Consider the following 25,253-nt stretch of genomic DNA (forward strand, 5'->3'; position numbering starts at 1 on the left):
ATCCTGTCGAACAATAACAAAAATCACACACTGAGACTTTAGAGTCTCAGAAGGAGAGGAGGAAGAAGGTGGCCTGAAAGATTTTCAAGGAAATCACTGCTGATAATTTCCCAAATTTAGCAGAAGACATAAACCCGCAGATTACAGAAGTCGAGGATAAACAGGATCCACCCAGTGAAACCCACACCAAACACCACAGTCAAACTGAAAAGGTATCTGAATCTGCAAGACAAGTGAGTGACCCCTTGCCTGTAGAGCAAACAAGCCACAGACAGCAGAGTCGGAGTCAGAAACCGCGGCAGCCAGAAGGAAGCCACGAGGCGCGCTCCAAGCGCAGAGGACCACTGTGAACCCAGAATCCTACACCCCGGGGGGATAGCCCTTGGGAATAAAGAGAAGAGCGAGACATGCTCAGAAAGAAGTTCAGTGGGTCGCCAGCAGACCCACTCTGAGAGAGCTCGAGACTGAAGCGACAAAGGAAAGATTTTGAAAGATCAGGAAGGAAGGGGGAGAAATTCAGTGAGAGTACCAGCAACCCCGGTAGATTCTGCCTTTTACCTTGAGCCCCCGCATCGTGCTGGACAGTTGAAACAAATCAGTGTTCCCTGGAGTCTACCGGGGAGCAGGGACGCGGGGGGAGGTGTGCTCTGTCCTGGGGGGGGAGGGGGGTTCCCAGGCAGTGCATACTTGATCAAACCGCCTACAAACAGTCCTGATACGGCAGTGAGCAATGCAGGTAACTGTCATGTTAACGGAATACACGAAATGTAAGAATCCGGACACAAAAGTCAACGGAAAGACATCCACCGGCAGAGAAGATCGTAAATCCTCCTTTTTGCTCCCATTAATGTGGCAGTAAAGTACAGAGGGGAAGAGATCCATCTGGTCCACTCAAGTCCCGGGCTGTACCATCCGCTCTCAGCCAGCCGGGGTCCAGGTGGTCCCGGAAACCTCCAGGGAGACGTAGGTTCTTCCTGGTCTCCACCCCACCCCACCCCCTCGCGTTGGCCTCCACACCACCGACTCCATCAAAACTCTAGCATCTGTTTTTAGAGAAAGGTTTTGTCCTCATTTTCTGTTCTGAACATACACTTTGACCCAAGCTCCCACCTTGCAACATCAGAAAAAAGCTCTGTTTGCAGCCTCTTTCATCTGCTGTTAACATGAATTAGGTTGTAAATTAATCAACAAAGTCACTGGTTAATTGGCTTTCATTTCTTCCAGAAATGTCAGGAGAAATGATATTTCTCAGAGCTTAAAATGCATTCCCCAGCCAGAAACACTGGGCTACATAAGAAGGTTTCCTCCTAGGCCAGATGAGGGTGAAACGGGGCAGACAGATTTCTCTCGGGCCCCCACTTCCTTGGTGGCGGTCTGTTCACAGGGACAGGGCAAGAGCCGTGCCCTGGAGGACGTGGCTTATCGCCGCGTCCTGTCACTAACGAGTTGTGGGAACTTGGACAAGTCAACGCCGTGAGCCTGGTCTGTAAAGTGCATACAAATCTACCCCATTTGGCCTTTGCAAAAAATTCCTTGTAAAATGCGGCATATCACAACGATACATTCCTTTTCAGGGGCTGGAAGATATGGAGAAGTGTAGGAAGGTTGGAGAACCAAGCTGAAGCACGAAGGAGGAAAGGAAAGGCGGTATTTTCGGCCAGAAGAACAAGGTGGCAAAGGTGAGGGAGGGCGGGGCAGATCCGGAAAACTGCTCCGAGTTTGCACAGCCAGGTTTAAGGACTGAGGGAAATGGGGGATGGGGGGAGGTATTGGAGCAGGCAGGGCAAGGCCACGAAGCCCTTCTGGTGTCACCCGAGGGAGTGTGGCCTTGGAGGATGTGGGGAGCCATCAAGGCATTTGGAGAGGGCCAGACCAGGTCTGTTGTGTGAGAGCTCCCTGGGAGTGGGGCACAGAGGAGGGACCTGGCACAGACTAGGCTGGAAGACCCCCCCCGCTGGGGCCAGGCATGTCAAGAACCCCACCGGGGGCTGTTGTACTGTGACCGAACGTCAGGTGGAGCGTCCAACTTCGGCTCAGGTCACGATCTCGCGGTTTGTGAGTTCGAGCCCCACCTAGGGCTCGCTGCTGTCAGCCTGCCAGTCCAGAGCCTGCTTCAGATCTTCTGTCCCCCTCTCTCTGTCCTTCCCCTGCTTGCACTCTCCCCAAAAATAAATAAATATTTTTAAAAAGTGGCTGAAAACCCTGCCCATAGGAAGAGATCTTAGTTTTACAATGAGCTAAAGTAACTTTAGGGCAACTCAGGGGGCTTCTGCGCAGGCCCTCAGCTCCAACCTGGGTAGCTGCGTGTTCTGCAGAGTAGACACATTCTTTCCCTGCCTTCGTCCCTCCCTCTCCCTGAGAAGATGCTCCCAGTGTGTTACTGGGGTCGCTGCCTTGCAGCTGATACGGAACACACTGTACATCCAGTGTTTTTCAAACTCCCCACCCTCGTTCCTCAGGATTTTTTGTAAAAGAAAACCAAACAGGGAACCCCAATATTAAAAGCACATTTTATTTATTTTTTAAGTTTATTGATGTATTTTGAGAGACACGGTGCACTGCCAGCACAGAACCCGACACGGGGCTCAAACTCACAAAAACGCAGGATCATGACCTGAGCTGAAACCAAGAGTTGGATGCTCAGCCGTACATTTTAAAGGCTCTTCAGACAGTTTAAATTTTTTGTTTACATTTATTTTTGAGGGACAGAGAGAGACAGAGCACAAGTGGGGGAGGGGCAGAGAGAGGAGACACAGAATCAGAATCAGGTTCCAAGCTCTGAGCTGTCAGCACAGGGCCTGACGCGGGACTTGAACCCACAAACTACAGAGATCGTGACCTGAGCTGAAGTCGGACGCTCAACCAACTGAGCCACTCAGGCGCTCTGGCTCTTCAGTTTAAATCTTCATCTTGCACCGTTCAGTTTGAAAAGTCTGATTCCCAATGATCTCTGCTAAGAATTCAGCTGCTTTCCAGGATGGGTCATTCTCTGCAACCTGTCCACTGCCCACAATGCTTGAGGTCAGGGATCTCCATCCACATCCAACCTACGATCTCTTTTGTCTGGTTAAGCCCATTGCTTTTGGTTCTTGTCCTTATTAGAATCAGATCAATTTCTTGCTATAAGTTTACACAGTAACAGTTTATGCCTTTAAACCTATGGTTGGACTATTTCAAACACATGGATAAAAAATTTAAAATATGGTTGTCTAGATGTTTCCAAATTTCAGCCAACAATTATCATTCCTCATTGGTTTCCCCGTGCCTCTGAACAAGAAACCAAAGTTAAACTGGCCCAGCAGGTCCTGTGTGATACAGGTCCTGCCTGCCTTTTCAGCCTCATGCTCCCATCTCCCCTAGTCGGCCACCGCTCCTCCCCTGCCATTCTGGGCTTCTCTGCATTTCTGGGATGCTCCAGGCCTTGTTTTCACTAACTGCTTCTTTGTGACTGTGCATAAATTGACATGCAATTCAAGATCAAGGGCAGAAGTAGGGTCACGATCTTCCACTTGGGTCTTAAGTTCCTTCATCTGTAAAATGAGAAAGGTGAACCGGACCGGGTTGGACACCAAGAATGGGATCCCATGATTCCCAGGGAGCCTCAGAGACCTGCATGGCTCAGTGAGCTAGGAGAACGGAACTTTGGCCCATGAGAAGCTACAACAGGAATAAATCTTCACCAGGCTCTCACTCACCAGGCTCACGTTTCCCTAGTTCCTTAACGAGGTAGGTGCTGTTGACCTACTTTACTATCGCCATTTTCAGGTAAGGAAATAGTCCACAGAGAACTGAGGTAGGACCCTTAAAGCAGACCTGGGGATTAGAAGGCAAAATGAAACCAAAACCATGTTTCTTTGCTTTTAAATGGAATTCTATGAATTTAATAATGTAACCAGGGCTGTCCAGTTAATAGGCTGGGTGGCAGGGCAGGGGAAGAAGCGTATTCTTGCTTTCAGATACCTTTCAAAACATGACCCCCCCCCGGGGAGGGGGATAATAGTACGCAGACTTCTTTTTTTTTTTTTTTTTTAACGTTTATTTATTTTTTTTGAGACAGAGAGAGACAGGGCATGAATGGGGGAGGGGCAGAGAGAGAGGGAGACACAGAATCCGAAGCAGGCTCCAGGCTCTGAGCTGTCAGCACAGAGCCCGGTGCAGAGCTCGAACTCACGCACCGCGGTGACCTGAGCTGAAGTCGGACGCTTAACCGACTGAGCCACCCAGGCGCCCCAGTACGCAGCCTTCTGATAAAGTTGGTAACCAGTGGAGTAGTTGCTTCATAAAGTACCTCAAAACCCACGAGGATCTAAGAAAACCTGACACATGGCGTACACGGTGGTAATTAGCTGCCATGGGCAGGAGTGCAATTGTCAGAAAGCAGGAGGAGCAGGCCCCACACTGCTGCCCTCACTTAGAACAACCTTTCTCTTTTAAAAATTCAGTCTTGGGGCGCCTGGGTGGCTCAGTCGGTTGAGCGTCTGACTCCGGCTCAGGTCATGATCTCGCGGTTTGTGAGTTCGAGCCCCACATTGGGCTCTGTGCTGACAGCTCAGAGCCTGCAGCCTGCTTCCGATTCTGTGTCTCTCTCTCTGCTCCTCTCCTGCTCACGCTTAGTCTCTCTCTGTCTCTCAATAATAAATAAACGTTAAGAAAAAAAAATTTTTTTTTTAATAAAAAAAATAAAAATTCAGTCTTGATTGTTCTATTTAGTAAGGACTGGCTTACTTGCACGAGTACCCACATGGAGCCCTTCCCAGCCTCCCCTCGATAACGCACATTAATAATAAAAACGGTGCACTGCAACTGACTTCCTACTGCCCACCCACTATTCTTTCTAGTACCTTCTGTCTCCCACTGTATTGGTATGGTGGCCTGGTGGCTGCCTTTTGAGCAGATTTAATAAGCAGGCATCAGGCTCTTGCTGAACTTGAACATGCCAGACCCTGTGGCCACTAGGAATCCCAAGCAGCCTGTTTAGTTAAAGCCACATGGCTGGGGAAGTGAGCAGCTCGCTGACCATCTGTTGTCTTCCTTCTCCAGGGGCCGAGTTAAAGGAATGTGGAAGGTTAGTGAGCTCTCGCTGGCCCACGTGGTCCTGCCCAATCTGTGGTGTGGGCCTTGTCCTCTTGGAAGATAAACACCCACATGAAATGTGTCAGGGGTGCACATGCCTATACGGTGACCAGAGTTTCCTGTGAACTTTCCAGAGGCTATAAGGGAATGTCAGAAAACAGCATGGGCTTTGTAATCAGACCGTTCAGGGTTTTAGACCTTGATTCCTCCACTTAATTAGGTAACTCTGGGGGCGCCTGGGTGGCGCAGTCGGTTAAGCGTCCGACTTCAGCCAGGTCACGATCTCATGGTCCGTGAGTTCGAGCCCCGCGTCGGGCTTTGGGCTGATGGCTCAGAGCCTGGAGCCTGTTTCCGATTCTGTGTCTCCCTCTCTCTCTGCCCCTACCCCGTTCATGCTCTGTCTCTCTCTGTCCCAAAAATAAATAAACGTTGAAAAAAAAAATTAAAAAAAAAAAAAATTAGGTAACTCTGGTGCGTCTCTGAGCTTCCTCTTCCTGTAAAATGAGGCAATGATAACATGTTTATCTTGTGGGGCTATCGTGAAGATGAACTGAACTAAGTGTATGGAGCACGGAGCACAGACCGGCTGCTTTGATTGTTGGGCTGTAACTAAGCTCCCTCTTCAATTCCTCTACGTTGGTTTCTTCAAACCATCAATCACTCATCCCATAAACACTCACTAAGTGCATGAGAACATGCCAGTGGCTAAGCTGCCGCCGGGGCGGGGCAGGACTGGGGGGAGCTGAGACAAGCAGGAGGATGGGGTGGGGACCCCACAGCGAGCAGGGCTCTGTGCTGAGAGCTGAGAATCGCTGGCAGACGAGCCCCAGCATCTGGATGTCGTCCTCATTTTTGCTTCTTCACTCACGCATTCATTCAAGAGACTTCAAGGCTCACAGGAGCTCTTGGAGACAGGCCAGCCGGGCTTGTGCCCCCACTTACTTCCCCCCTGCGGTGAGGATTAGCCACTTTCTCAACAGGAGCCTCCTGCCCTCAGCCTCAGTAGTACTGTTTTTGAGAGCGATGGGGTTGTGGCGAGATCACCTGCCCTCTTACTTATGGGCCGTTATGGTTTGGTCCTTGTCCCTGGTCCTCTGATCACGTTGATTTATTTGTGTTGTCAATTCTGTCACTAAGTATATCCTCTTACATCATGTTGTTATAGCACACTTCCATACAATTTCAGGAAAAAGTGGGTACCACTGGAAATTAAATTACTCAGAGAACCACATGATGAGGACATTCCACAGTGCTAATTTGTTCTCTTTCCCCCAAATCTGTGGCAACGAGTGACTCATCTTTAAAATAAAATAGCTCTAGAGTTGGTCATCTACAATAACTAAAGGGAAAAAAAAAAAAAAACCCACAAAATCCTTGTCATGGCCTCCATCAAAGCAATCAATCTTACAGCACAATAAAACAACTCCAAGAAGGTTGTGAGTTGAACATGGCGTTACAGTGAAATTGGATGGCAGTCTTTGCACATATTACTCAAAAAATTGTTTTGGTGGAACACCCCATCCAAACTGTCATAGAGAAATGATGTTGACATAGTCCAGACTTTCCCCAATAGTGCTGATTTAAAATACCGAGTATTTAATTTGGGGTTAGAAAGTATGATCAAAGTAAGTAAAGAATACATCTTTCCAGGGACTAAAATACAATTATTCCTATCTAGTTCTGAGGTGTGAAAATGAAGTAATGAGACTTTATTGCGTTGGCTGAGGAAAACATCACACACATAACCCCTCCCCTCGGTTGTGCTTTCCATGCAATTTTGTAAGCTTTTCGTGGACCCACAAGGCATCCCCCTTGCCTGCTCTCAGGTGGGGATGTTTGAACCCCTGACTTTCCCTCTCACTCCTGGTAGATGATCCTGGCTTAGCTTGAGTCAACTGCCCGTCTGTTGGCTGGATGCCAATGGGTATCTAAATTAGGAATGGATTTGGATATTTGGATACCAGAGGGTATCTAAATGAGGAATACCACCAAGACTACACACAAAGTAAAGAAACCCCCAAATCAAGGAGGGAATGGCTGCAAGTGGCCATAGGGATGCGAAGTCCTTATGTGCATACATGACCAGGTACGTGCATACGTGACCTGTCACGGCAGGGCACCACCTAATTATTATGTTCTTTTAGTCCTCTCTTCAAACCCAGCAGTCACATAAGTGACACCCTTTTGCCCTACATACTTTTGTACTGCTATTCCCTACACTTAGCTTGGTCCTCTCCAGTTCAATTTTCAAGACCCCCATTCAATGATCTCTTGAGGCCTTCTCTGATGACTCCCTACTTCTTCCTTGCCTCCCCTCCAGATTGGATACCCTTCTCACATGTTCCTACACCACCCAGGGTTGTCCTGATGAGTTCAGATTGTGTTCTGGTCTTTCTCCCCATAGACTGTGGGCTCCCTACAGGCAGATCAATGTCTAACTTTCCCCACTAATTGTCAAAGTTTAATGCAGCAACAATATTTGAGAGGTATTTACTTGTATATTTATTTTAGAGAAAGAGAAAGAGAGAGAGAGAGAGAGAGAGAGAGAAAATCTTAATCAGGTTCCACATTCAGTGCGGAGCCTGATGCAGGGCTCAATCCCACAACCCTGGGATCATACCTGAGATGAAATCAAGAGTCAGACACTCAACCCACTGAGCCACTCAGGTGCTCCTGGAGAGGCCTTTAAACCAGTCCGGTTACTTATTAATAAACCATAGTGTGGGCACTCTTCTCCCTTGGACAAACTTGAGGAAAATCAAGTTCAAGTTTTTCAACTCTCTTTTAGACTCTACTGTTCATCAAAAACGTTTCCTTTTACAATCTCACTATATTGTTTTGGCACGGTAAGATCTTTACATTGGTGTATTATGTGAGGCCTGCTTCCTGAGCTGCAGAGAGGAGTGATCTTGTCAGAGCTGGGTGGCCTTGTTGATTTAACAACACAAACTTATATTACTTGGGCCCATGTGTTTGTAGCACTGTCGAGCCGCCCACACCAGATCATCTGGTGTACGTAAAAGCCATCTGCGTTCTAGTTTGCCATCCCTGATCAGCGGTGTTGCGGAGGTAATCATGCCTACCTCGCAGGGTTGTTGAGAATTAAATGGGAAGATGTATGCAAGCATCCAGCACAAGGTCAGCCACAGAGCATGTATTCGCCTAGTAAGTTGTTCACATCCAGGAGGACTTATTTCTAAGGAACTGTGTGATATAGGACCACCCGCACCGGTTTAAACACACACAACACACACAACACCCACCCACCCACCAGGACGTAGCATTCTTTCCCTCTTTTTTGGAAGGAGATTTCACCGCGGAGAGAAACGTGCTCAGACTCCATTTCCCAGCTGGGTGAGCTGCTAAGGTTAAGTGTGTAAGATGTGGGTAGAGGCTGTTGGAAGGGGCTTCTGGAAGGCCCGTCCTAAATCAAGGAGGTGACTGCCGGAGCTCCCCCAGATTTGCGGTCGGAAGCCAAGCGGTGAGGACAGAGCGGAGAGAGCCTGGGCCCCTGGGGTCCCGAGCTCCCCTTGCTCTTGGAGGGGAGGCAGCCTTGCGATAAGGCTCGGGGTGTTGGGATTTGGGGGTTCTGCTACACGCAGGCGAACCCCATCCGCCGCGCGCTGGAGGAGCAGGTGCGGGCCCCTCGGGACACTCGTGGGCCAGTCGCGGCCGTCGGGGCAGGGTAGCTCGGGGGCGGGGCCCAGGTTCCGGCTCCCCGTCCCGCGGGCACAGGCTGGCCGAACCCGGGCCCTGCCTTCCCTTCCCGCTGCCGCCGGCCTCCGAGTCCGGCCGGGAGGCGGGATCCTGCGGCCTTCCCGCGGCCCGCCGCCGCGTCCCAGGCCGCCTCGGGCTGCCATTGGCCGGCGCGCGTCACGTGCGTCGGCGGCGGGGGCGAGGCGGCGCGCGCGGCCCGGGAGCGGCCCAGAGCGCCTGCGCCGGCCGCGGCCGAGGTGGGCGCCGGCGGTTGTGTGGCGCCGGGCGGAAGCTGCCGGGCGGCTGCGGCGGCGTCCTTGGCGGGCGCGGGCGGCGCGGTGAGTGCGGGCGGGCGGCAGGCCTGGCGCGTCTCCTCCAGAGGCGGAGGTCGGCCCTGTGCTGCCGCCGCCCAGATCCCGACGCGTCGGCCGTTTGTGGGAAGCGCGTGAGGAGAGCGGGGACCGGGCGGGGGGCGGGGGTCGTTCCGCCGTCCGCGCGGGGAGGCCGAGGCTGGGATGGAAGCCCGAGCCCGCCACGGCGGTCCCGGAGGCCCCTGGGCGCTACCCCGCCGCCGGCGACTTGGGACCGCGCCGCCTCCCGCCTGCTGGTGCGGGTGCCCCCAGGTGCGGATGCCTCCCAGGTGCAGGTGTCCCGCCGGCGTCTGGGACGCCCCCAAGTGCGGGTGCCCCCCTGGTGAGTGTCCCCCAGGTGCGGGTGTCCCGCCGGGGTCTGGGACGCCCCCTGGTGCGGGTGCTGCCTGGTCTGGTTCTCCCCGTCAGGTGCAGGTGCCTCCAGGTGCGGGTCCCCCAGTTGCGGTGCCCCAGGTGCCCCGGGTCCCGGGCCATCTTCAGGGGCTGCACCCCGGGCTTCGGCGGGGACCAGCTGCTGACCGGGCCTGGCGCCCTGCCTCGTCCGCGCGGTCTGGGAAGGTGCCTTGTCCTCCCTTCTCTCCTCCTTTCCAGTGTAGGGCTTCCTCCTATGCTCCTCTGATCCTCATAAAAAAATTCAGGCCCACGACAGTTATTTTAAAGGTAACATTGGACGCTCTGAAAAGGGGTCTGAGAAGCACACTTTCCCCCAGTGCAACCAGTGTGGCAGAATCTCTTCCACACCCTGCGGAATCCCCTACTGATGTTGAAGTCTCCCCGGTGCTCCTCGTATAGATTGTTCAGGGTCCCAGCATTTAGGAAAATCTTCGGAGAGAAGGGGCTTGCACTTCAAAATTCCACTTGGAAATCTGGAAATTATCCTGAGGACAAACCTTAACTCACAGTTCTTTCTTTTTTTTTTTTTTTTTTTTCAACGTTTATTTTTATTTTTGGTACAGAGAGAGACAGAGCATGAACGGGGGAGGGGCAGAGAGAGGGAGACACAGAATCGGAAACACGCTCCAGGCTCTGAGCCATCAGCCCAGAGCCCGACTCGGGGCTCGAACTCATGGACCGCGAGATCGTGACCTGGCTGAAGTCGGACGCTTAACCGACTGCGCCACCCAGGCGCCCCACTCACAGTTCTCTTAAAGGCACATCTCATCCTTTTTCCGAGTAAAACTGCCTCAACATCTGAAGATTTTCTTTAGCTTTAAAATAAGCAGCACGGTGGGTGTGAAAACGTGTACGTTGGAATGTTTCTTTGCTGGTGACTTCATCCGTTCTTTCTCTCATCACTTCGGCTTCACCTAAAGATACATTGGATTTTTTTTTTAGTTTACTCATACATTTCCTGTTCTAAAATATGTAAGTTGAATAATCAAAACATTTCTTTGCAAAATATATTTTTTAAGTTTTTATTTATTTTTGAGACAGAGAGAGACAGAGCATGAGCAGGGGAGGGGCAGAAAGAGAGGGAGGCACAGAAACCCGAAGCGGGCTCCAGACTCTGAGCTGTCAGCACAGAGCCCGATGCGGGGCTTGAACCCACCACCTGCAAGATCATCACCTGAGCCGAAGTCGGACGCTCAACCGACGGAGCCACCCAGGCGCCCCACTTTGCAAAATATTAACTGTGTCATTTAATGCACTTAATGTGTTGTTACTGAAAAAAATGGAGTGTTTTTTGGTTCCCGTGGAGGCAACTTGGGGTAGAGAAAATAAAGTGGGTTTTGGTTTAAGCAAGAACTCGTATTTTAACCCCAGTTCTAACATTTCCTGACCTTGGGCCAGTGACTTCCTGGCTGAGTCTCACTTTGCTCATCTGTAAGATGGGGACAGTGCCTCCAGGGTTTTATTTGGGACAGCATATGGAAAGGCCTGGTAGAATACTAAGCACAACCAGTTTTGTCCTGTTCTCTTTCACCTTCCCTGTTTTTAGAGATTAGTGCGTTCCCATACTGCTGTAATATTCCAGGTCATTTTCATTTCCAAAAAAGATGCAATTTATTTTTGAGGGCCTACTGCATGCAAGGCATGAAAAGAAAAAATCGATAAAAATAATAATGAGCCATGGGGCGCCTGGGTGGCTCAGTCTGTTAAGCATCCGACTTCGGCTCAGGTCATGGTCTCATGGTTCGTGGGTTTGAGCCCTGCGTCAGGCTCTGTGCTGACAGCTTGGAGCCTGGAGCCTGCTTCGGATTCTGTGTCTCCCTCTCTCTCTCTGCCCCTCTCCAACTCGTGCTCCTTCTCTCTCAAAAATGAAATGAAGACATTTAAAAAAATAACAATGAGCCACCTTTTAAATATTTTTGAGAGATCTGTGGGCACGGGCTATTTATTTAGCTCCTAATCATGTTTCCTTTCTATGACTAAAATCATCTATTTGTTAATTCAGTAAATATTTATGAACAATTATTGGTGCCAGGCTTTGTGTTAGGTGGAGGGGATATACCAGTGAGGAAGGCAGACAGGGTCCCTGATCTTACAGAAATTATATGGGAAAAAAATACAAGCACATAAAAAAAAAAAAAGGTAGGTACAGATTGTGATAAATGTTTGAACAGTACAACTACAAAGTCTCTGAATGTTAGCATGATGAGGAAATGTGTTTCTCACTGAGTTTGATTTGTAACAAAATAGTGGTTGGGAAATTCTCTTAAACTCTTCAAGTCTCAGTTAAAAGTACATTGTGCATTAGAAAATAGGAAACTTCAAGAAAATAAACGAGCACAGTTGAAGATTTCACAGGTCTGAAATACTTTTCACAGTTGATCCAAGAGATGTAACTTAGATTTGTTCCATAAAAATGTCAGTGCTTTGACAGTTCTTTGGCTTAATTTACAAGAAGTTATAATCGTATTTTTTCTTGGAAATCATTCCCTTTAATGGCAATTAGTATGGGCACCTAGTTTTGTAGAAAATTGTGTCCCCAGAAATCTTTCTGCATGATCTCGAAAATGTACTGATCCTCAAGCCCATGAGACTTTTAACACGAATAGTGAGTGTGGACTGACCATTAAACAGGTGTCTGAGAGAACAACTAGCCCATGACCTTAGACATCGCTTATAAGGTACATGTTTTTATTTTTCTAGTTGATCAAACAGCAGTAGATCTGATGACAGCAAATTGAACAAATTGGATTTTTAAGGAAACTGACTTTTGCAAGTGACCAGTTACAATGATGAAAATCTGAAACTCCCTAACTACTTACACTTGCATGAAAAAAACTAACAGAAATATTAACAGGCATTCTGCTTATCATTTTCTCAGTTCGTTATTAGTCATGTTTCCTGGGCTGTCTAGTTAAGTATTTGGACATAACTTTTTTGCCATGGTTTAAAACCTAACAGTTGTCCTCTTGGTGGTAAACCTTATGATTTTAGTCCATGATCGTTTTTTTTTTTTTTTTTTTTTTTTTTAGAGAATGCACAGAGGGAGAAGGGCAGAGGGAGAGCGAGAGAACCTTAAGCAGGCTCCATGCTCAGCGCAGAGTCTGACATGGGGCTCGATCCCATGACCCTGGGATCATGAACAAGTTGAAATCAAGAGTTGGATGCTTAGCACCTAGTCCTTAACCTCTTGATTGGCAGATCCCCCCCCCCCCCCCCCCGCCAGGCCATCAGCTAGCCTCCTTGTAGTTGCTATGAAAGAGCACTTCTGCCCTTTGTTCTTCCTCTGTGGGCACGAACACCTGTCAGTCTCTGGATCAGACCTTTGTGTCTGAGTGCTGTCCCGCTTACGAACATAGGAGCCAGCCACTGTAGGTGGAGACCAGCTAGGAGAAAGCCTGCTAATAGTTTCTTCTTGAGGGAAATAAAAGTCTTTTTGGTCTGGGAGTCATTTCTTTTCACTATAGTTCAAGCAACACCATTTTTTTCTGCACGGTCGGTGTAGTAATTTGTGGTATTCTACCCTTCAGAAGGAAAGATGTTTGGCCCTATATGTGAACTCAAGACTTTATTTCATCAAAAAAATCCTTTTGAGTTTATTTATTTATTTTGAGAGAATGAGAGTGAGCAAGCAGGGTAGGGGCAGAGAGAGAGGAGGGGGGGGAGAGAGAGAGAGAGAGAGAGAGAGAGAAAGAGAGAGAAAAAGAGAGAATCCTAAGCAGGCTCTGCACTGTTAGTGCAGAGCCAGATGTAGGGCTTGAACTCACAAATCGTGAGATCATGACCTGAGCCGAAACAAGAAGTTGGCCGCTTAACTGAGCGAGGCACCCAGGTGCCCCAATTCTAGTTCTTTTTAAGCAGATGTTTTATTGCTAGAATAAGGACCAGAAGAATCCATTTATTGAATTGGTCTACAGGATAAATTTGGAAACCCAAACTGCCTGTCCAGGAACAAAATCAATTATCTGCTCCTTTCCTTCCCTAACCCTGGCCTCTCAGCCTTACTGCCCACCGGAGGGGTCTCTGTCGGAAGAGATCTCTGAAGGAAGATTTATCCTATTGGTGACAGGTAGCACCTTCAGTTTTCTTCTTTTCAAACTTTGTCAGCCAATCCTTTAGAATGTTTATTTTTTACTTTATTTGCTAGAGGCAGAGCATGAAGAGTAGACTTGAGGGGATTAGGGTCAGTGTGGAAAAGTAAAATCACATGCTGGAACTTTTCCTCAGAATTGTAGGGAAAGGGGACATGGCTGACTGAAAATATGTTTAGAGTTGAGTAATAGATATTCAAGTTTAAAATTTTTGTGTCCCAAAGAAAATGGCCCAATTTAAAAATTCTGTCTAGCCTTTTGTATATTACCTCAAACTTGGTAGCAATTTTGTTGTGTCTATCACTGATGGGCAAATATATTTGACTATTACATTGTGGCTGTTTTGAAATATACAATAGTTTCGTCTTTATCCCCCAATGAGAAACTATGTATAAATTGACTCAGGCCACAGGTTAAATGTACAGCAGATATTAGAAACAATGGCAGGAATATATTGTAACACGTAGCACGAAAGTAAATAACCAAGGCTGTGTGTAATGTAATAACCATTACAACTATAGGATCTTTTGAAAGTGGAATTGTATTCCTATAAAAGTAAAACGTCATTGAGCATAAAAATTTAGAAAATACTGGTAAGCCAAAACGAAAAAAAACCCTTGCAGTTCCAGCAGCGTTAGTATCGTATTAGTTGAGCTCGCCTTTGTTGATCTGCGGTGGATTTACTCGGGATGGTGGTAGACGAGCCAGCTGTCCCGTGAGCGCTGGACGCTGCATCTCCTGCGAGCGCGTGTAGTGTGTGCTTTCTCCTCTGGCTGTTCGTGAATGGAGGCACTTATTCTGAGGTCAACACCTTTTGTCCACTCTTTTTTCCAGACTGTGACCTCTCCGGACGTCTTCAGACCTCTGGCTCCTCAGGAATGGTTAGGGAAGGGCCTGGTGAGCTAGCGTTTCAAGTCTGTGGTGGCCACCTGAGTAAGAACTGAAGAGTGGCCGAATATGTACCGCGAGTAATAACGGAAGCTGTAGGAGCGGGTCAGGGAAGTCAGCCACCTGGTGTCTCTCAAGCGCTTTCTCTCCGCCTGTGTGGACGTACTGTGTGTACAGTTGTTGTCTTTGACTTTGCTTAGTGGGAATGCCTTTCCGTTTCCAGCCAGCTCTCTGCATGTCCGTGTGGCCCGGAAGTGCTGTCCTGCAGTTCTGTCCCTGCAGGCCGGGCCGTCCCCTGCCACGGTCCCTCCCAACCCGCGGGCCTCCTTGTGCTCACCGCCGTCAGTGCTGTCGTGTCTTGAACACATCTCGGGCTTCTCGCTTCATGTCATCGGCCCACCTGAACACGCTCACCTTCCCCGTGCCCTGTGAACACTGGCGTCACGCTGTGCCCTCTCCTGCTGGCCCCCGTGGTTGAGCTCCTGGTCTCCGCCCCGAGCTGACTCGTGTCCACACGCCCTCCATAAGCCTGTTTTGCAAAGGTCCTAGCACGCATCCAGCTTACCTGTGTTTAATTTTGTGAGTATAAAGCTGTACAGAATCAACTGTTTTCTTTCAGCAAAAGCTCATTGGGAGCAGAAGTGATAAGCAGGGGCATTGGGGAGGCTTTCTCCTCTCAGTGGTCAGTTGTGTGTGTTTCCTGGTACATGTGGGAAAGCATTCTCATCTGGATAATTTTCTTCTCTTCCCTCTGATGCAGCCGTTCCATATTTCAAAACAGAGAAACAATGTTAATAATGTGTGGAATTTTAAAGTGTTCATGCCCTTAATGGTCTAAAGTTCTATAAAGTGATCGTGGAGTATTTCTGCTTTTCATTTTGTGCTGTCCAAAGTCTTATTTTCTAATTGCCTGTTACTTGGATCAGTGGTGGCCTCCTTGAGTCAAAGTACAGGACTCCCCCATTCGTGTAGACAGAAAGAAAGCTGAACAGTTTTTCTGCATGTTAAGTTTTAGACTTTTAAGTTCTGTACTTCTAAAATGCTAATTTCTCTAGTTGATTATAACAATATAGAATGGAAGTAATATCCTTTTGTCACATAAGTGCTGAAATTTACTGGTTTCAGTAGAGTGAGTCCTGTTGCATTGGGCATTGGGGGAAGAGATCGTAACATATATTAATCACTTACTTGGTGCCAGATGTTGACTCCAACTCAGCCTGTGAGGGTGTCCTGAGCCGTCCCTCAGGCCACGCACCTCAGGAACTATTTTGTCTTTGTACTCGCCCGTGTTCTCAGAGCTCTTGGCACCTCGTAGGGGCTCAGATATTTACTATATTGAATTGGACTGTTGTTCGTGTGACTCCCTAAGCATTCTGGCGTCTTCCCCTCTAAGGCATACTCTGGTTTGTCCTCCTGCCTTCCGACTTTGGGAAAAATATACCTGCACGGTGACACAATTTTGTATTATTGAGCATGTCAGAGGTTTCTGTTCCCAGGTAGGTACAACTGAAAAGTGTAGTATTTATTTGTTGCTCAAATTGTTCCAACTTTACCATTGAGAGCTCTTTCCAGTGGTTTCTGTTTGTGTTTGGAGCACTTGCCTACTTTCTGGCACTACAGGATGCTTCAGATTCATCTAGTGTATTCCCCGTTCCAGCCCTAAAATCAGCCATTTCAACAAGGATTGCTGGATCCTGGTGTTAAAAGCCAGGATTTGCTCTGATGTGCTCATCGCTACTGGGGTGTCCTTGCTTTTAGGTCCCGTGAATGAGCAGAGCTAGGAGATAAATATGTGTATATTCACTTACCTGTGTGTGCACACATCTCTGTAATATTTCCACTTTGAGTCATCGGTTTCTGTATTAAGCTAAATAGGAGTTCCGGCTGATGCCTCAGACTCTAATTCAGAACCCCCCCACCTGGTTCATTCTGGCCTTTTCCCCGGTGCTTACTTGTTATCTGTACCCTCCATCTGTGACAGCGAGAGACCTGGCTTCTGCCATTCACCATGTTTCTACTTAACTTCTCCATTCCAGGATACGTGTGCAGGGGTATCAAGATTGTTAACCAGCCCCTCCCTGAGAAGTCGCATTTCCAGCTACAGTGGAGTGTGTGGTTCCTTTTGACTTTAGTCTCCGGTCATTTCCAGAGTTACTCAGGTCCCTTTCTGCCATCCCCCCTCCTCCTCCCTGGTGAGGTTATTCACACATTTGTAATACAATTAAATTCTTTTGTCTGCATTCCCTGCTGGGGTTCCCCACTCTCCACCCTCCTAGTTGATTTTTTTTAGTTTGCATTTTAAAATATTGCATAAAGTTTATTCTTTGTGCTATAAAATAGTTCTGGGAGGGCTGACAAATGGATAACATACATATCCATCACTGTAGTACTAGACAGAATAGTTTCATGGCCCTAAAAATTTGTGCTTTACTCGGCCGCCCCTCTGCCCTTTTCACACGTCTTGCAAAGACTGTTTTGTCTCTTTTCCAGGAAGTCATATAAATGGAATCTTACAGTGTAATCTTACATTGGATTCTTTTGCTTAGCGTGCTACACGTAAAATTTATCCACGTTGTTGCATAGTATAATGATCCTTTCCCTTTAATCACAGAACAGTGGTCTAGTAGGTTTTGTAACAGGTGGGTCATTTCCAGATATTGGCGATTACAAGTGAAGCCATCGTGAAGATTCACATATGTGTTTTTGAGTGGATGTATTTTCAGATTAGTTGGGTAAATAGCTGAGAACAGTTTCTGGGTCTTACTCTAGGGCTGTGTTGAGCTGGCTGAGAGACCGCCACACTGCCTTCTACATGGCTGTACCGTTGCCCTCTCTCCCACCAGTGGTGAAAGAGGCTTCCTCTTGCCCCCCATCTGTGCCAGCAGTTGACATTGCTAGGTTTTCTTGTGTTTCTGTGTTTTGCTGTTCTGACATAGAGTGGTATATCATTGTGGTTTTAAGTTGCACTTCCCTATACGAAGCATCTTCTCATACGCTTTATTTTCATCTGTCTGTCTTTGGTGAGGTGCCTGTTCACATCTTTTGCCCATTTTTTTTCTTTCGGTAGAAACTAAAAAGTATAATATAAAGGTTTCATTTTTAACTTCAAAATAAAGCTCAAACAATACAGAAGGGTATAAAGGGAATAAATAGGACAAATGCTCCCTTTTTTGCTCCAAATGTAAATCTCTTAAAACTGGTATTAACAGATTGACACATATGGCGCCAGTTTTCCCTTATGTTTCTAATTCACAAATGCATTTTTCTATAATTTTGAAGTTTTTTTAACACGTAAATGTAACTCAACCCAAACTATTACTCTGCAACTTGCTTTTATTTTTTAACTTACCGCCGTATTGCAGTCAAGTTCCAGCTCAGTGCATGTAAACATAACTTGGTGAGAATGTAACTGGCTTGTGTTCCGTGAGAAATGTATGCTAGAATTTGCTCAACCATTTCTTACTCAGAAGTATTCAAATTCATACCAGTTTCTTTTCTACAAGAAAAATTCTGCAGCAACCACAATTTACACACCCTGATGTCCTTTTCATTTTTTCTTAAATAAAAATGCAATATGTGGGGCGCCTGGGTGGCTCAGTCAGTTAAGCACCCGACTTCAGCCCAGGTCATGATCCTGCACTTCGTGGGTTGGAGCTTGGCGTCGGGCTCTGCGCTGACAGCTCGGGGCCTGGAGCCTGCTTCCGATTCTGTGTCTCCCTCTCTCTCTGCCCCTCCCCTGCTTACACTCTGTCTCTCTGTCTCCCCAAAATAAACAAACATTTTTAAAAAATACAATATGTAAATACCTATAATATCTCCAATTAACCAACATATGAGCAGGAAACAGTAGTTATCAGTCATCCTGGGAACCTGTCCTCCCACCCCTGCCCTCTCTCCTCCCTTTCTCATTTTGCCAGTTTTTAGGAGTGCTTGGGTGGCTCAGTCAGTTGAGCGTCCCACTCTTGATTTCAGCTCAGATCGTGATCCCAGGGTTGTGGGACTGAGCCCCACATCAGGCTCTGCGCTCACAGCATGAAGCCTGCTTAGGATTCTCTCTTTCCCTCTCTCAGCCCTTCTCCCCCGTGCTCGCACATGCTCTCTCTCATTTAAAAAAAAAGAAAAAGAGTTGTCCTCTTATTCAACCTTTAAAGTTGTTTGCATGTGTTTGACGCGTGTCCTTCATCAGACATGGGATTTGCAGGTACTTTCTCCCAGTCTGTCTTTTCATCCTCTGTGGCTTTTACAGAGTTCAAGGTTTTCATTTTAATTAATTTCAACTTAAAAGTTTTTCTTTCATAGATTTGCTTTTGCTGGTATACTTAAAAACTCATCACCAAAACCAAGGTCATGCAGATTCCCCCCTGTACTTTCTTCTAGAAATTTTATAATGTCTGCATTTTACATGTAGGTCAGTGATCCATTTTGAGTTAATATCTGTGTGAGGTTCAGTTTGTTGCATATGTACTCCAGTATCTGGCATCACTTGTTGAAAAAGCTGTTCTTTCTTTATTGAATGGTCTTTGCACCTTTGTCAAAAACTGTGTTTTGTGGGTTTGTTTCCAGGCTCTGTTATGTTCCATAACATGAGTTGGTTCTTTCACCGGTTTATAGTTAGCCTTGAAATCAGGTAGTGTGAATCCTCCAACTTTGCTCTTTTCCAGAATCAAATTGGCTATTCTGATACATTTACTTGTTCATATAAATATTAGAATAAACTTGAGTGTGTTTCCAAAAAGCTGGCTGGGATTTCAGTAGGAATTGCATTAAACCATCGATCTGCTGACATCGTCACTGCATTGAGTCTTCCAAATACAAGAACATGAAATATCTCTTCCTTTATTTAGATTTTCCTTGATTTCTTTTGATCAGTGATTTCTGGTTTTCTGTACCCAGATCCTGTACATATTTTGTTACATCTATACCTCAGGACTTCATGTGGGGAGGTGCTGTTATAAGTGTATTATTTTTTAAAATTCAAATTCCAAGTGTTAATTGCTGGTATATAGGAAAGCAGTTGTCTTTTTTATCTTGATTATGTCCCTTTCAGCTGTGCTAAATTCACTTATTATGTACAGGAGTTATTTGGTAGATTCTTTGGGGTTTCTGGATAGAGAGGTATGTTGTCTGTGAATAAAGATAGTTTTATTTCTTTTTATTTTATAATTTTTATTTTCTTTCTTCTTTATTTCTTTTTATTTTATTTTATTTTATTTATTTTATTCTTTTTATTTTATTTATTTTTATTTCTTTTTATCCAATTTGTATACCTCTTCTTGTGTGATTACACTAGCTAAAACTTTTAGTATGAAGGTGAATTAGAAGTGGTGAGAGGGAACATCCTCCTTCCTGATCTTGGGGAGAAACTTAACATCTCACTATTTAGTGTGATGTTAGCTGTGATTTTTAAAAATAGTCTTATTAGATTAAGGGAGTTCCCTTCTAGGTTTTTTGGGTTTTTATCATGAATGGATGTTGAACTTTGTTTCTCCTGCATATATTAATATAATCATATCTTTTTTCATTCATTCCATCAATATGACGAATTACATTGATTTACAGATGTTGAATCAGCCTTGCATTGTTGGGATGAACCCCATGTTACCATGTATTACCCCTTTTATATAGTCAGTTTGCTGGATTCATTTTGCTAATATATCTAAATTCATGAAAGATCTTGGTTTATAGTTTTCTTTTTTGTAATATATTTATCTAGTTTTGGAATAAAAGGTAATGTTGGCCTTACAAAATGAGTTGAAAGATGATCTCCCTTCTGATTTCTGGAAAAAATTGTAAAAGTGGTATTGTTTCTTCCTTAAATGTTTGGTAACATTCACCAGTAATACCATCTGAGCTTGGTGTTTTCATTTTGGGGGAAGATTTACCACTGATTTAATCTTTTTCAGGTGTAGGGCTATTCATATTATCTGTATTTCCTGGGGTGAGTTTTGGTTGGTTGCACCCTTCAAGAATTGGTCCATGTTATCTAGATTATCAAATTTAGGGGTGCCTGGGTGGCTCAGTCAATTATGTGTCTGACTTCGGCTCGGGTCATGATCTCACAGTTTGTGAGTTTGAGCCCCACGTCGGGCTCTGTGCTGACAGCTTAGAGCCTGGAGCCTGCTTCGAGTTCTGTGTCTCCCTCTCTCTCCCCCTCCCCCCTCTCAAAAATAAATAGTGAAAAAATGAATTATCAAGCTTATGGGCATAGAATTGTTTGTGCTATTCGCTTAACTAACTTTTTGATGTCTGTAAGATTAGTAGTGATGACTCCTATTCCACTCCTGATTGGTAATTTGCATCTTCTCTTTTTTTCTTAGCTCTTGGTTTGGTTTATTGTTTCCTTCCTTCTGCTTGCTTTAGGTTTTGTTTTTCTTTATCTCACGTTTGAAGTTGGAAGCTTATGTTACTGATTTTAGACCTGTCGTCCTTTCTGTTGATCTTACACGTAAAACTGCTAGTTATTTTACTCTGTACAGGAGTAGAAGAATTGCAATCTAGGACGTTCAGGTTACTACAAACCATAGGTAAACTCGGAGAACAAAGCAGAAGAATGCCCTTTTATGGATGAAAGGGGGATTTGCAAAGGCTGTTCTGCACAAAAGTCCAGTGGAGGTAAATGGGAGTTTCAGGGTGGTGCCCATCTCTCATTGGCTGGGCTGTGATAGTCTCTCATTGGCTGGGTTGTGACCTCTCTGGCTTGGCTGTGATCATCTCTCATTGGCTGGGTATTACCATCTCTCATCTCTTATTAGCTGAGCTGTGACCCTCTCTCATTGGCTGGATATTACAGTGTCTCATTGGCTGGGCTGTGACACCTCTCATTGGCTGGCTGTGTTCTCTGTCATTGGCTGGCTGTGTTCTCTGTCATTGGCTGGACTGTTGCCAGGTCAGGAGAAAATCTTCCTTCATCTTGCAGGGGTGGTAAAGTGAACTTGGTCCTGACTGAATGCAAGGTAGGGCTCTTCCTGTTGCGTCTGCAAAGGCTGCAAGCAGTGGGGGAGGGGGGCATGCGTGCTCCCTCGTCGGACCCCCAACTCCACTCTAAGTAAGGTTTCCTTTACTCATTTTCACATTCCCCCTTTTAATCAAGAGCTTTCCCCAAAAGCAGCACCTGTCCCGAGTCAGGTTTTCTGTATTTAGTGGTTTAGTCCCTCAGTGGCAGGGAGGACCTTTGCTGGTTGTCATGTCCTTCATCGGAGGGAAAATGCATAGCAGTTGGAAACCACTTCAGGCCACATTTGAGTAAGGAGGAAGGTTAGGAGGGAGAGACCCTTGGGTGGTTTCCAACTAAAGTTTCTGTCTTCTCAACGTTGTAAGTGTTGGAAATCACCTTGAAGCATGAGCTAGAATCACCTTATTGGGTACATTTTTTTTACAAAAGTTTGACAGGTAATAAAATGTAAAACCTAAAAATAATTAACAAAACAAAAAAAGTAATATGACAACAAATTACATTTATAGTCTACAAAGTTTTCCAGCTGAGACTTCATGATGCCGCGAGTGAGTGTGACAACTCTGAGGACCGAGCGTGGCGTGTGCACAGTGCAAGTGTGGTAACATCACACGGCCGAACAGTGTACGCCTAACTAACAAAGCACCTGCGTGGTGAAGTGGGTTTCCCGACCACCATGATGTGTGAGAGGGGCCCCGGGTAGGAGTAATCTTCTTTAACACAATTTTAGCCACAGAAGAAGCATTGGCCTGTCTACAAGGGGAAGCTTCGGTCCGGTGGCAAAACATACAGACCACGACAAGAACATATTTCTTTCCCTGAGGTAGGGAAGCCGTATGAGATCCATTTGCCAAACCTCAAATGGTCCGTCGGACGGTTCAGAGTCTGGGAGAAGTGCGGTCTTCCCTGGATTATACCTTGGATGTGGGACGAGCGAAGTAGGCACTTTCTGTGGCCCTGTTACCTTTTCCGCACCTGTATCGGTCCATGAATGCCATCACCGTGTCAGGAGACCAGTGGTTGAAAGCACGTACAGTGGTGAGCAGTGGGGATTTTGGAACTTCTGTGGGCAGATTGTTATTTGGTCCAAACCACAGTTCTCTCTTAGTATCAAACCAACAATGACTAGATTTCTAATACTGTTTTTCCTTTTCTGGGGCCAATTTTTGGGGTCTCTGGTCAATTTTTCCGAATTATCATTTGAGAGAACATCCCTTTGGACCAGGGCAGAGGTCTGGCTGTTGGCCTCCGAGAGAACAGCATTTGGGGCAGAAATGTCAGTGAGGTGGTTTCCTTTGGCCTCCAGGGACTCACGTCTGGAATGCCCAGGAACCTTGGTAATGGCCAGAGCAGCCCTTAAAAATATGGCACGTAATATATTCAGATACAGCCATTTAAAATTTTATCTCCATTGGAGGTAAACCTTGCTGTTGCCATGCTATTTCAAAGTCCTGAGTTACTTACTGGAAGGGGTACCAGCTCTCGGTATAAATGCCTGTGGTTTTACCCTTGGCCAGGGTATCCAGCTCGAGTCCGGGCATGTAACTCAGCCTGTCTGGCTGAAGTAGGCAGAGGTAAAGGTGCCCCCTTAGTGACTTCAAAAGGGGTTCCAGTCGCACTCCCAGCACGATATTTATCATTTTCATCCTTTAAATAAGAACCATCAGTGAACCATTAAAAGTCTGTATTTCATCTGCAGAGAAATTCCTGTAACTTGTCACAGGGCGTCAAAAGGTGATGTGTCAACATTGAGCAGTCGTGAGGGTCTTGTCAGTGAGGGAGGAGAGAGGAATAGTGGGGTGAAGGCTGTTGCAAAAAGGAAGAGTCACATGAGGAGCAGTTAGCAGGAGGATGGTAAGTGAGGCAACTGGCTGAAGAGTATTGAGTGTGGGGAGAGTTCAGGAGGGCTTCCACTGCATGGGGCACAAGGATGGTTAGAGGGGACCCTGTGACTATTTCCGCAGTGGCCTCAACCAAGAGGGCAGTGGCAGGAATGGCTGGAAGGCAAGGGGGGGGGGGGGAACATCCCTGAGCCACAGGTTCAAGTTGTTGGCTATAATGCCCTACAGGACAGCAGTGGTGCCCGTGATTTTGGGGTGAGCGCTCCAAGGGCATTCCCTTCCCTCTCACATACCAAGAGGAAAAAGGGGAATTGAAAGGACGTCCAAAGGCAGGGGTCGTATTAGGCTTTTCCCTAAAGTCCCAAAAGCTGTGTCATCCTGATCTTTCCAAATAACAGGGTCAGATTGGTTGATTTTTCAGGAAAGCGTGTGGAGGTTGAGCTGTAAGAGAGTTTGGAGTCCAGTTTTGACGCAGTCAGCTAGGCCAAGAAAACCTCATAATTGGTGCTGGTTTTAGGTTTAGGGATGTTCAGGGTGCCCTGAAGTCGGCCTGGGTCCAAATCTAGCCCTGGTTCTGAGGTCAGGGGCCCTAAGTATCGAACCTGAGTTTGAGCAAACGGCAGTTTTCCTTTGGTGACTTCATGTCCGTTTAAGGCCAAAGCTTTGAATGGATGAACGTTGCCTTCCTGTGAAGAGATCTGAGAAGAGGGGCAGAAGGGCGAATCCTCTGCGTATTGGAACAAAGTAGAGCCTGCAGAACACTTTCTACCGTCCGAATCGGCTTTTAAGTTTGTGAAAAGTAAGGACTCTGAGAAACCCTGGGGCATGACTGTCCAGGTGGATTTTAGGTCTTCCCCAGTGAAAGCAAAAATATATTGGCTGTCCTTATCTACTGGAATACTAAAAATACACTGTATGCATCAATCACAGTGAAAATTTTGTTTTCAGTGGGGTTGGGTGTCGGTATGGATGGGGGTTAGTGATAACAGTGTGACGTATAGTGTGGAGATCCTGGTCAAACTTTCGTCCTCAGCCAGTGAGTTTTCTCGCAGGTAAAATAGAAGTATAACAGAAACTACTGCAGGATCACTGAGGCCCTGAGCCTTGTAACCTTGTATTATGGGCTTGATGCCTTGAAGGGCTTCTTTATTTAGAGAGTATTGGTTAATTCTGGGGAGAGAGTTTGAAGGATCTGTTCGAATCTTGATGGGAGGTGCACTGTGGATTCTGCTAATACCAGCTGAAGGTTTTGCCCATGAGGACAGTGGTAGCTGGTCTAACAGGGACAAATGATCAGTGTCTTTGGACTTAGCTCTAGTTAGCTCGGAGAAGGAGCAAACAGAAGACGTTGAAGGGTCATTTGACTTACCGATTTGGCTACTTTGATTGCTGCTGTCAAATTCTAGGATTATTGGGGCGCCTGGGTGGCGCAGTCGGTTAAGCGTCCGACTTCAGCCAGGTCACGATCTCGCAGTCCGTGAGTTCGAGCCCCGCGTCGGGCTCTGGGCTGATGGCTCAGAGCCTGGAGCCTGTTTCCGATTCTGTGTCTCCCTCTCTCTCTGCCCCTCCCCCGTTCATGCTCTGTCTCTCTCTGTCCCAAAAATAAATAAACGTTAAAAAAAAAAAAATTCTAGGATTATTTCCCCCTTTGGGGAGGAAGGAGTCGCAGCATGAAATTTTTCTAAGACACCTCAGCCCAATAAGTGAATGGGCAGAGGAAGGAAGGAGAAAAGGGCGTGTGTCTCTCAGAGGGCCCAGACGGAGGGAGTGGGTTCAGGGACGGAACCTGCTGAGGTTTATTGGAGACCCCGCTCCGTGAGCTGTTCCAGTGCTCCGAGGGGAGGGCTGCTGGGTGGTGGCGGGTGGAGCACCGAGAGTCCACACGGGCAGAGATTCACTCCCAGTCTGGAGAGTGGTTCCTCCAGGTCGATGAAGAGGGGGGATTGGGAAA

The 25,253-nt window shown here is 46.7% G+C and overlaps 1 protein-coding gene across 4 annotated transcripts in view; it reads left to right on the top strand.

The window, feature by feature from the left end:
- The first annotated feature begins 8,993 nt into the window (after positions 1-8,993).
- Positions 8,994-25,253, top strand: part of PTPDC1 (protein tyrosine phosphatase domain containing 1) — a 66,461-nt gene continuing 50,201 nt past the window's right edge. For 2 of the 4 annotated variants that reach the window (XM_045470296.1, XM_045470298.1), the window contains exons 1-3: positions 20,851-22,499; positions 23,161-23,315; positions 23,957-24,101. Coding sequence is in view for 1 of the 4 variants with exons in the window: in XM_045470294.1 (XP_045326250.1) it covers positions 23,313-23,315 (3 nt within the window). In the remaining 3 variants the exon portion in view is untranslated. Of the gene's footprint in view, positions 9,108-14,455; positions 14,519-20,850; positions 22,500-23,160; positions 23,316-23,956; positions 24,102-25,253 lie in introns of those variants that run through there. The other 2 variants (XM_045470294.1, XM_045470295.1) reach the window with 2 other exon arrangements.

The sequence above is a fragment of the Leopardus geoffroyi genome, chromosome D4 (genome assembly GCF_018350155.1).
Source record: "Leopardus geoffroyi isolate Oge1 chromosome D4, O.geoffroyi_Oge1_pat1.0, whole genome shotgun sequence".
Taxonomy (NCBI): Eukaryota; Metazoa; Chordata; class Mammalia; order Carnivora; family Felidae; genus Leopardus; species Leopardus geoffroyi.